The sequence below is a fragment of the Marmota monax genome, unplaced genomic scaffold, assembly GCF_021218885.2.
Source record: "Marmota monax isolate L192 unplaced genomic scaffold, Marmota_monax_Labrador192_F-V1.1 WCK01_AAM20220418_F8-fsc00007, whole genome shotgun sequence".
Taxonomy (NCBI): Eukaryota; Metazoa; Chordata; class Mammalia; order Rodentia; family Sciuridae; genus Marmota; species Marmota monax.
In genome coordinates, this window is record NW_026692781.1 from 12,999,938 (window position 1) to 13,012,773 (window position 12,836).

At 38.1% G+C, this 12,836-nt stretch overlaps 1 protein-coding gene across 4 annotated transcripts in view; it reads right to left on the minus strand.

The window, feature by feature from the left end:
- Positions 1-12,836, minus strand: part of Ccdc141 (coiled-coil domain containing 141) — a 196,143-nt gene that overhangs the window by 67,308 nt on the left and 115,999 nt on the right. For all 4 annotated transcript variants that reach the window (XM_046447264.2, XM_046447263.2, XM_046447265.2 and 1 more), the window contains one exon: positions 7,759-7,931. In XM_046447264.2, the coding sequence (XP_046303220.1) occupies positions 7,759-7,931 (173 nt within the window). The remainder of the gene's footprint in view (positions 1-7,758; positions 7,932-12,836) is intronic.

The following is a 12,836-nucleotide window of genomic DNA, read 5'->3' on the forward strand; positions in this document are numbered from 1 at the left end:
TATTTCAACTTGAAAAGAACATAGACAGCTCAGCAAGACTGTTAAGAAACCATGAGCAGAACATCCAAGAAATATGGGATAACATCAAGAGACCAAATTTAAGAGTCATTGGGATACAGGAAGGGACAGAGTTTCAAACCAAAGGATTGAGCAATCTATTCAATGAAATAATACGAGAAAACTTCCCAGACTTAAAGAATGAGACAGAACCCCAAATCCTAGAAGCCTACAGGACGCCGAATGTGCAAAATCATAAGAGACCCACACCTAGACACATTATAATGAAGATGCCCAACATACAGAATAAGGAGAGAATTTTAAAAGCTACAAGAGAAAGGAAGCAGATCACATTTAGGGGTAAGCCAATCAGGATAACAGCTGATCTTTCAACACAGACTCTGAAAGCTAGAAGATCCTGGAATAACATATTTCAAACACTGAAAGAAAATGGGTTCCAACCAAGAATTGTGTTTCCAGCGAAATTAAGCTTCAGGATGGAAGATGAAATTAAAACCTTCCACGATAAACAAAAGTTAAAAGAATTTGCAGCTAGAAAACCATCTCTTCAAAACATCCTGGGCAAAACAGTACAGGAAGAGGAAATGGAAAATAACAATGAAAACCAACAGTGGGAGGTAGGACACTAAAGGGGGGAAAATAATCAAAGAGGAAAACAAACCATGTTTAGTAACATAAATAAACAAATATGGCTGGAAGAACAACCCATATCTCAATAATAACCCTAAATGTTAATGGCTTAAACTCACCAATCAAGAGACACAGGCTAGTAGAATGGGTCACAAAACAAGACCCAACAATATGCTGCCTACAGGAGACGCATTTGATAGGAAAAGACATACATAGGCTGAAGGTGAAAGGTTGGGAAAAATCATATCACTCATATGGACTTCGGAAACAAGCAGGAGTATCCATACTCATATCAAATAAAATAGATTTCAAGCCAAAGTTAATCAAAAGGGATAAAGAGGGATACTACATACTGCTCAAGGGAACCATACACCAACAAGACATAACAATCATAAATATATATGCCCCAAACAATGGTGCAGCTATGTTCATCAAACAAACTCTTCTCAAGTTCAAGAGTCTAATAGACCACCATACAATAATCATGGGAGACTTCAACACACCTCTATCACCACTGGACAGATCTTCCAAACAAAAGTTGAATAAGGAAACTATAGATCTCAATAACACAATTAATAACCTAGACTTAATTGACATATATAGAGTATACCACCCAACATCAAGCAGTTACACTTTTTTCTCAGCAGCACATGGATCCTTCTCAAAAATAGATCATATATTATGTCACAGGGAAACTCTTAGACAATATAAAGGAGTAGAGATAATACCATGCATCCTATCTGATCATAATGGAATGGAACTGAAAATCAACGATAAAAGAAGGAAGGGAAAAGAATACATCACTTGGAGAATGAACAATAGGTTACTGAATGATCAATGGGTTATAGAAGACATCAAGGAAGAAATTAAAAAATTCTTAGAGATTAATGAAAACACAGACACAACATATCGGAATCTATGGGACACATTGAAAGCAGTTCTAAGAGGAAAATTCATTGCTTGGAGTTCATTCCTTAAAAAAAGAAAAAACCAACAAATAAATGATCTCATACTTCATCTCAAAATCCTAGAAAAAGAAGAGCAAAACAACAGCAAAAGAAGTAGAAGGCAAGAAATAATTAAAATCAGAGCTGAAATTAATGAAATCGAAACAAAAGAAACAATTGAAAAAATTGACAAAACTAAAAGTTGGTTCTTTGAAAAAATAAACAAAATCGACAGACCCTTAGCCATGCTAGCGAAGAGAAGAAGAGAGAGAACTCAAATTACTAACATACGGGATGAAAGAGGCAATATCACAACAGACACTTCAGAAATACAGAAGATAATCAAAAATTATTTTGAATCCTTATACTCCAATAAATTAGAAGATAGTGAAGGCATAGATAAATTTCTTAAGTCATATGATCTGCCCAGATTGAGTCAGGAGGATATAGACAACCTAAACAGACCAATATCAATTGAGGAAATAGAAGAAACCATCAAAAGACTACCAACTAAGAAAAGCCCAGGACCAGATGGGTATACAGCAGAGTTTTACAAAACCTTTAAAGAGGAACTAATACCAATACTTTTCAAGCTACTTCGGGAAATAGAAAAAGAGGGAGAACTTCCAAATTCATTCTACGAGGCCAACATCACCCTGATACCTAAACCAGACAAAGACACTTCAAAGAAAGAAAACTACAGACCAATATCTCTAATGAACCTAGATGCAAAAATCCTCAATAAAATTCTGGCCACTCGGATACAAAAACTTATCAAAAAAATTGTGCACCATGATCAAGTAGGATTCATCCCTGGGATGCAAGGCTGGTTCAATATACGGAAATCAATAAATGTTATTCACCACATCAATAGACTTAAAAATAAGAATCATATGATCATCTCGATAGATGCGGAAAAAGCATTTGACAAAGTACAGCATCCCTTTATGTTCAAAACTCTAGAAAAACTAGGGATAACAGGAACATACCTCAATATTGTAAAAGCAATCTATGCTAAGCCTCAGGCTAGCATCATTCTGAATGGAGAAAAATTGAAAGCATTCCCTCTAAAATCTGGAACAAGACAGGGATGCCCTCTCTCTCCACTTCTGTTCAACATAGTTCTCGAAACACTGGCCAGAGCAATTAGACAGACGAAAGAAATTAAAGGCATCAAAATAGGAAAAGAAGAACTTAAATTATCACTATTTGCAGATGACATGATTCTATACCTAGCAGACCCAAAAGGGTCTACAAAGAAACTATTAGAGCTAATAAATGAATTCAGCAAAGTGGCAGGATATAAAATCAACACGCATAAATCAAAGGCATTCCTGTATATCAGCGACAAATCCTCTGAAATGGAAATGAGGACAACCACTCCATTCACAATATCTTCAAAAAAAATAAAATACTTGGGAATCAACCTAACAAAAGAGGTGAAAGACTTATACAATGAAAACTACAGAACCCTAAAGAGAGAAATAGAAGAAGATCTTAGAAGATGGAAAAATATACCCTGTTCATGGATAGGCAGAACTAACATCATCAAAATGGCGATATTACCAAAAGTTCTCTACAGGTTTAATGCAATGCCAATCAAAATCCCAACGGCATTTCTTGTAGAAATAGAGAAAGCAATCATGAAATTCATATGGAAAAACAAAAGACCCAGAATAGCAAAAACAATGCTAAGCAGGAAGGGTGAATCAGGCGGTATAGCGATACCAGACTTCAAACTATACTACAGAGCAATAGTAACAAAAACAGCATGGTACTGGTACCAAAACAGGCGGGTGGACCAATGGTACAGAATAGAGGACACAGAAACCAATCCACAAAACTACAACTACCTTATATTTGATAAAGGGGCTAAAAGCATGCAATGGAGGAAGGATAGCATCTTCAACAAATGGTGCTGGGAAAACTGGAAATCCATATGCAACAAAATGAAACTGAATCCCTTTCTCTCGCCATGCACAAAAGTGAATTCAAAATGGATCAAGGAGCTTGATATCAAATCAGAGACACGCTGTCTGATAGAAGAAAAAGTTGGCTACGATCTACATACTGTGGGGTCGGGCTCCAAATTCCTCAATAGGACACCCATAGCACAAAAGTTAATAACTAGAATCAACAAATGGGACTTACTCAAACTAAAAAGTTTTTTCTCAGCAAAAGAAACAATAAGAGAGGTAAATAGAGAGCCTACATCCTGGGAACAAATCTTTACTCCTCACACTTCAGATAGAGCCCTAATATCCAGAGTATACAAAGAACTCAAAAAATTAGACAATAAGAGAACAAACAACCCAATCAACAAATGGGCCAAGGACCTGAACAGACACTTCTCAGAGGAGGACATACAATCAATCAACAAGTACATGAAAAAATGCTCACCATCTCTAGCAGTCAGAGAAATGCAAATCAAAACCACCCTAAGATACCATCTCACTCCAGTTAGATTGGCAGCCATTATGAAGTCAAACAACAACAAGTGCTGGCGAGGATGTGGGGAAAAGGGTACACTTGTACATTGCTGGTGGGACTGCAAATTGGTGCAGCCAATTTGGAAAGCAGTATGGAGATTTCTTGGAAAGCTGGGAATGGAGCCACCATTTGACCCAGCTATTCCCCTTCTTGGTCTATTCCCTAAAGACCTAAAAAGAGCATGCTACAGGGACACTGCTACATCTATGTTCATAGCAGCACAATTCACAATAGCTAGACTGTGGAACCAACCTAGATGCCCTTCAATGGATGAATGGATAAAAAAAATGTGGCATTTATACACAATGGAGTATTACTCTGCATTAAAAAATGACAAAATCATAGAATTTACAGGGAAATGGATGGCATTAGAGCAGATTATGCTAAGTGAAGCTAGCCAATCCCTAAAAAACAAATGCCAAATGTCTTCTTTGATATAAGGAGAGTAACTAAGAACAGAGTAGGGTCGAAGAGCAGGAGAAGAAGATTAACATTAAACAGGGATGAGAGGTGGGAGGGAAAGGGAGAGAGAAGGGAAAATGCATGGAAATGGAAGGAGACCCTCAGAGTTATACAAAAGTACATACAAGAGGAAGTGAGGGGAAGGGGAAAAATAATATAAGGGGGACAAACGAATGTCAGTAGAGGGAGCAGAGAGAGAAGAGGGGAGGGGAGGGGAGGGGAGGGGAGGGGAGGGGAGGGGAGGGGAGGGGGGATAGTAGAGGATAGGAAAGGCAGCAGAATACAACAGACACTAGTATGGCAATATGTAAATCAATGGATGTGTAACTGATGTGATTCTGCAATCTGTATATGGGGTAAAAATGGGAGCTCATAACCCACTTGAATCAAATTGTGAAATATGATATATCAAGAACTATGTAATGTTTTGAACAGCCAACAATAAAAAAATAAAAAAAAAAAAAAAAAAAAAAAAAAAAAAAAAAAAAAAAAAAAAAAAATTAAGACTAGAAAGAATAAAGGAGACAAAGAATGAAATTAGCCAAGTAAATAAATATGGCAACCACAGAAAGTGAATAGTTAAAAAAAGCACCCCCCAAAAAAAGAAAAAAAAATATAAAACAAAATCACTTATTTTTGACTATTGATAATAAATATTACTAGGCTGGGGTTGTACCTCAGTGGAAGAGTACTTGCCTAGCACATGCGAGGCACTGCATTTGATACTCAGCACCACATAAAAAAAAAATAAATAAAGGTATTATGTTCATCTACAACTATGTATATATGAAAAGAAAGCATTGCCTCATCCTGATTAGTGCATTTATTATTTATTGGGTGCTTTCTATGTGCAAGAAATGGTGCTATCTTATTCAGTTAAAAATTCTATGAAATTATCAATCTCTGTTTTACAGATGAGAAAACTGATTAGTTTAGCAGTAAAAAATGGTGGCCACCTTATCAACTCTAGGAGTGAAGCATCAAAACTGAACTAGAGATTTGTTTCTAGCCCAAAAGCAGGGACTGGATTTACCCTCATGTTCTAAATGACCCGAAAAAGACAAATGTATGAAATCTTGATTTTCAGATAGTGAACAACCTGTAGCAAAGGACAGTGATCTCAGGGAAGGGTAAACAAAAGAGATGAGCCTTGTGATCACATCAGTTTACTGCCTGGGAGGTAATTACCTGACTAAAGCTCAGGAGAGAGGTGGAGGGGAATCCTAGAGCCCAGAGATCAGAGGTCAGACTTCAGAGAAAGCAAGCAACTACCATTTGTGGAGTGGAATACTATATAGGAAGCAGCAACACAAAAACAGAACTCCAGATATCTGTGCAGGCGCAAGTAACCTGACAGTAGAAATAACATCCATATCTGCGGGTCCTTTCAGATCCACTGGCTAAATTGAGTTTGGATCATTCCCCAAGGATTACAGCCATGCTGACCTCTCCACTTAATGCAGACATCACATGACTCAGATCAACCTCCAACAGTTACCCTGATTTCAGGCACAGTAAGTGCCTATTCTCCCTCATGGTCTATCCTCTGCGTATCCTGAGTCCCTTATACATTCCAGGAAAGTGGACCTGCAGCAGGGGAAGGGAGAGGGAGGAGCACCTGTATGCACATTTGGGTCCAGAAAGGAGCATGTTAGACCCTGGAACTTAATGGACACCCACCGACATGTGGTGCATGGCTTGGAGCTGAAGCGAAGATACTCAGTAGCTACAGTTGTTCTTGTTAGTTTTTCAAAGGAGAAAATTATTGTCCACCTTACCACCTCAACATTTTGGCTCTTGCTAGAAGATATTGGATTATTTCTAGGCTTAGCTTTGAACTTCTGTCCAGTTTCTTTCTTTTTTCTTTTTTTTTTTTTTTTTTTTTTGGTAGTTGTAGATGGACAGCATGCCTTTATTTATGTGCTTAGTTTTGTATGCAGTGCTGAGGATCAAACCCAGTGCCTCATGTATGCTAGGCAAGCACTCTACCACTGAGTCACAGCCCAGTCCTTCTGTCCAGTTTCAGAAGGTTTTTTGGAAGGAAAGTTTCCTAAACATAGACTCTTAAACCAGCACTTTTAAACATATCAAAATAGAGTAAAACAAGGGTTTAAGCAGAAAAACAATTTTTTATCATATTCTACCTACATCATTATTCATCAAATTGAATATCTTTTAGTTTCAAGGTGACTGTAGATATGAAGGAGGGAAAACCATTTGTACAAATCCATGTAAGCTTCTCTCTACCAAAATGTAAGATTGCCTTCATTTCTTCCTAGCCAAAACCTGTTCCTGCTCTGTCATCTCCCCTTTGTCTTCCAACACCAGTTCTTTCCCATGCTTTACTATTGCATTCTTTCTGTTTCTCAAGGTCCCTTTCTCTCCTCATGCCACCCAAGTCTAAGGTCACACTGATGCTTTCACAAAACATGCTCGAAGAAATGACTCTCCAAGCACAGACAGCAGGAAGTCTGGGGCTCATGCACTTGGATTCAAAGTCTGGCTGAGTCACAAACTGTCTATGTGACATTTTGCGAGTTACTTAAGCTCTCTGTGTCTCAGTTACCTTATTTGTAAAAGGTAAACCTTAATAGCCGGTGCTTTGTAGAGTCACCATGAGGATTAATAAGATAATGCTCTGAAAGCTCTCAGCACAGTGCCTAGCACATAGTAGGCCTCAATAAGTGTTATTTAGCTATTGTTTATTAATGTTTATAAATGTGGTTTAGCTATTGTTATTAATAGTCATCTTTTACTTAGGGTTTTGCTTGATCAATCACCAAGATCATGAACGAAAGAGAATTCTGTACTTAATTTTCTTTCTTTTCAGAAAGGGAAAAGGGATAGATAGACCTGAGGTTCATGAACTAAAGGGAGAAAGACATGCTATGAAGATGCTAGGATATGAAAAGCTTGAGAAATAAAGCCCTGTTTATTATTTCATCAATTCCTTCTCCCTCCTCAGAAACATGCAGAGAGAAAGCTTGAGCATATTTAAGTCCTCAGGCTCAGAATATAGCCTCACTTCTCGATGAGCAATGCTGCCTTCGGAATCACTGGTGACCAAAATTCAATGGATCCTTTTAAGCCATATCATAATGCAGCACAACATCAGAAGCAGAAAAAAAAAATCATGCGACTTATTTTTTTAACAGGTTGTGGAAATTGTGGAAAAGCTTGTTACACTGAGGATGAAGGAAGCTTTACTCACCTGCAGGAGTCTACTTGTCTGATTAAGGTTTGGCCCCTTTGCAAAGCATCAGCTGTGCACTCTTTAATTTCTCTGTGTAATTCCTCATGCCTTGCTGCCAAGACAGGCAGACTTAAACCCTCTGATTTAAGGAGCTTAAGGTAAGCTTCAACTCTTCCAAGTACATCAAATGCCTGCCAAAGAAAACAGACTTTTATTTTCTGCTTTTCTAGTTGAAAATCTACAACCATGTGTACACAAAACACTGGCGATTAAACCGGACCATTCAATTTATTAGTTTAATCATCACCAAAAAACAACTATCGTAGCCTTGGAAAACAGCAGTATAGTTTTAAGCCTCCCTTTAGGAAAACTGATCACAGTTTAGTTCAGCATAAATAAATGTCAACACCAGAAATTACCAAAACAGTTTACCTTGAGAATGTATCTGTACAACACAAACAGTTACAAACTGTGGAATTTGGAGAGTCTGGTTTATATTTTGCACATTTTATACTGGATACAGATAAGGGTTGAGCTATTTAAAAAATATTATATAGCCTTTACTGACATCAATTTCTTTGTAACAGTCTTAAAAGGAAGTTTCCTAATAAAGTATACTGTGAACGTGAAACACCATAGGGAACTATGGAGGAAATTACTAATTTCCCTTTTCTCCCTTGCCTGTTCAAAGACCTCAGCCCACTCCCTCCATACCATACCTCTGCCTAGTGAGGAAATTACAATTTAGTGCTAAAGCAGTGCACAGAGGAGGACCAAGGTACTATTTCTTTTCAGATGTGCAAAATAGAATTACGTATAAAAAGTAGCCTTGAATACCAAGATATTGTCTTGAGAGAAGACTTTCAAATTCCTTTATTTTCATCCTGCATTAGCAGCCCAACTACCTGGTACAGGGTATTATGCTTATAGAATAAACACAGGTTAAAAAGTAGTTATCCATTCACTTTTAAGGTTGACTTGGCATTAAAATAGAGGAGCATATGACATCAAGGAAATCAGTCTGTGGTAATATGAGGTAAGAACAGGAAGCAGAGTGCAGTGGTCTTCATAGGTCTCCTGATATTCCATCTCTGATGTTCATCTGGAGAGCAGATGAGTTAGGAAAGTCAAAGAAAAGCTGAAGAGCTCTGTTGCCTTTCAGAAGGACTGGGAGAAACCACCTTGCATAATGCTCCATGCCAATATCAAGAACCGTCCTGATAACAGAAAGCTCCCATAGCTGCACAGTCAGGCCAGGGCTGTGGAATGTGGCCTTCCTGCACTCCTGAGCTGGAAGCCATTGAGCTTGGCAGGGGCCATGGGAATGTAGCAGGAAGACCTCACAGGAGACTCTGGGGAGGATCCCAGACTGTGAGAAATGAGAACAGATGGGTTCATGGGTCTGGTACTACTGAGACCCAAGAGACACCAGGGGAGGCTCTTGGGAAAGGCAATTAAGCCAAACGTAAAAGCTACATACAGTTGTGGAAGAGTTTAAATGCACCCACGTCCCAACACCTGACTGCTTCTTAGGAAATAAGTCTTAGTGGCAGAATTAGAATTGAAATTTTCCAATGGACTCCCTAAAATGCTATATTAACTGGTCTATGGGTATTCTGTTCTCCCAACCAGAGTCCTCATAGGTCTCAAGTCGGCTCTATTTGCTTAGAGTGTTTAAACAAGCTCATTCCCCTTTATTTAGCAGCTGAGAAGAAGTGATAATGACTCAGTTTAATGAGAATGGACTATGTGCTGCTTCCATACCATGAGGGACATATAACTTTTTATTCATTCAGCAAATATTATCGAATGCCTATTCAGTTCCAAGTGTATCATCTCTAAGATCCCCTGGGGTGGGGGCAAGAAGTTATCCCTATTGGGTGATTGGAAAGATTGGGAAAATCAAGTCTCAGGAAGGTTAAGTAAATTGCACTAAGTCACAGTTCTAAGTGACAGATTTGAGATTTACACCCGATTTGTTTGGCCCTGAGGGTTCTGCTCTTAAACCCTGGGCTATAGCTTCATATGGCAAAGAGTTATAATAGGAAGCTTAAGAAAGAAGGAGTATTTCAGAAAAAGGCTGTGATCTTGGGTAAAAAGGTAGGGTTTCGTTTTTTTTTTTTTTAAACTTTATTGTATCTTTAAAAAAATACCTTTATTTTATTTATTTTTATGTGGTGCTGAGGATCAAACCCAGTGCCTCACACATGCCAAGCAAGTGCGCTACCACCAAGCTACCTCCAGCTGCAAAGGAAGGGTTTTTAAACTTATTTTCTCTAACTAAATGTCTGGTTTTCCTTGCTATAGGTGAGGGATACAGAGAAAAGTTAAAAGGTTGATGCAGAGAAAGATGGAGAGAAAGATTTCTTCTACACTATAGGACTATAAAAGAATAAAAGTTGGGTTTTTAGAGGAGATGGGTAGTGGGGATTGAACTCAGGGGCACTCAACCACTGAGCCACATCCACAGCCCTAATTTGTATTTTATTTAGAGACAGAGTCTTACTGAGTTGCTTAGTGCCTCCCCATTGCTGAGGCTGGCTTTTAACTCATGACTCTCCTGCCTCAGCCTTTCCAACCACTGTGATGACGGGTGTGTGCCACCCCGCTTGGCAGAAAGAAAGTGTTTTAAAGAAACTTTGACCCTAAAGAACTCTTTCTTATCTGATACTTCTTCCTTCTTGCAGTTGTCAACAAAGCCAAATGCAACAAGATGCCGACATCAGAAAAGAAGATGACTTTCTGGATTCTTCTAGTGTTCATTGAAATATCACTTGACATTAACTACTGTTTCTGAAGTTTTGTTTTATGTTTTAATTTTTTTATTGATTATTTTTAATAAAGCAGAGCCTCTTGTTAATCGAGGATTTATTATAAAGTCAATGCCTGAAGCAAAAATATGGTGCAATCAAAATTATCCTCTCCCTAAAAATCACCCTTAGAGTTTAAGATATGTGAACTAGTGATTAAGATGACACATCTTCACACTGGAATTGAGAAGCCCTGAGTTACATTAAAAGATGACATGTCAGGGTATTTTCTCCTTTCTTCCTTTAAATAATTCCCAAGATCCTAGTAAGAATGGGAAAAGGATGGAGAACTCCAAAGTGTTGCTTCTTGCCTAGAAGTTGAACTCCATTCTGTTTTCCTATTAAGCCAGTATAACCTTAAGATATATGTTTGTTGTTGTTTTAAAAATGAAAGAAGAAGGAACTATGAAATTAACTAGGCATTATGGCAGATATGCAATAAATACTCCAAAAATATTTGCTGTTTTGCCAAACCTTGATTCATTCATTCAGTGCATATTAAAAAGCCACTGAGGAGGGTGAGGCTGCCTGCTGTGTGTCATTCATCCCAGGGGGCCTGGGGCACTGTTGACACTTTCGTGTCTTCAGGCATTGCTCTCATCTTCCCAGGCCTGAGACACTGAAGCCACAAAGTCATTAAACACATGTGTGATATCACTCTATCCCTGAATGCTATGATAAAAGCATCATTTCCTAATATAATGGAAGTAAAAATTAAGGGCAGAATATTCAACAGGAGGAGATAAACCAGGCTCGGTGGTGCACACCTGTAATCCCAGAGGCTTGGGAGGCTGAAGCAGGAGGACCACAAGTTCAAAGCCAGCCTCAGCAAAAGTGAGGCATTAAGCAACTAAGTAAGACTTTGTCTCTAAATAAAATACAAAATAGGGCTGGGGATGTGGGTCAGTAGTCGAGTGTCCTATGAGTTCAATCCCCAGTAACTACCACCCCCAAAAAGGGAGGAGATAATTCTATCAAGGACAAAAGTAACTCATAACTTGGAAGAGAAATAGCCAAATTTCCTTTCAGAGCTGTTTTTTTTTTAATAGATCCAAGTGTTAGGAAAGCATTGAATTATAAATTGTTCTATGTAGCACACTTAATAAAACTACAGCAGAAAAAGGAAATGAGTGATTTCATTCCTCATTAGCCCAACAAATACATCTGTAGAACACCTGCAGGTGAGGTGGGCAGGATGCTGTAAGAGAACTTATTCTTTAAAGTAAATCTTAATCTAACCCCAAGGGAATAATCTGTAGACAGAAATAAAAGCTAAACTTCTTGACTTTAAGAGGAAGTCTCTTTCAAGATTATAATGTGTGTGATTGTCTAAATTATATGCAAAACTCCTTTCTCTCATTCCCATGAAGAATTAGATGAGAAATCCATGTGCTGATTCCAGAAATGATCTAAGTATCATTGCTCTCACTTAATCTACTCTAAAAATAGAACAGAGGGCTTTTTGATTTACCATATCTATAGAGAACATGATAAACTGGATCCAGCCTGGAAAGAATCTCTTGGTTGCACGTACAGTACAGAATGGGTTATTTCTAGAAATGAGAACACTCTGACCCCCACATAAATTCCTTTGGAATTAATGGTTCCCCTCTAGTTTTTCTCTTCACAGCTCCCTCTTTCTTTAAACCTTATCCACACAGGTCATATAAAGCTTTTATGACTGGATTGGGGGAAAGGATAAGCACAAAGATATTTTCTCCTTCTGAATCCCAGCTCTTCTTGAACATTTCAAATGACACTACTCAGCTCTTAGGCAAGGAAGAGATGGCATGCACTCCTTAGGGCCCTAATTTGGAAAAGACCAAGGAGTTGCTGGGGTTTTGTTCTTTAAGAGGCTAATAAAAACCTTTCCTTTTTCCCTTGTTAAGTACAAGATCCAAGGCAGGCTGCACCACATCAAATACAGATGATATCAGGACATGGCACATTTTATTCTTTAAAAAAATATCTACAAGACTAATGATTTAGACAAGAATCACAGGTTTTCTAGCATGATTCTTATATCATGTTGCTTCACAGAGATGTTTAATAAGAAAATTTTAGCTGTTTCACTAATTTATAAAGAATCAACATTAAACCACAATAAGACAAAACTATGAACTTTGAAATTAACCAAGGACCAAAACTCAACTCAGCTTCTTTCTAATTGGAGTGCTTGATTCTACTACCTATGGAGATCCACATTTCCTCTGGGTTCACTATAGAGACCAAAATTTCATTTTACTTTCTTGAACATGACTGGAGATAACTGCTGGTGGCCCTCAA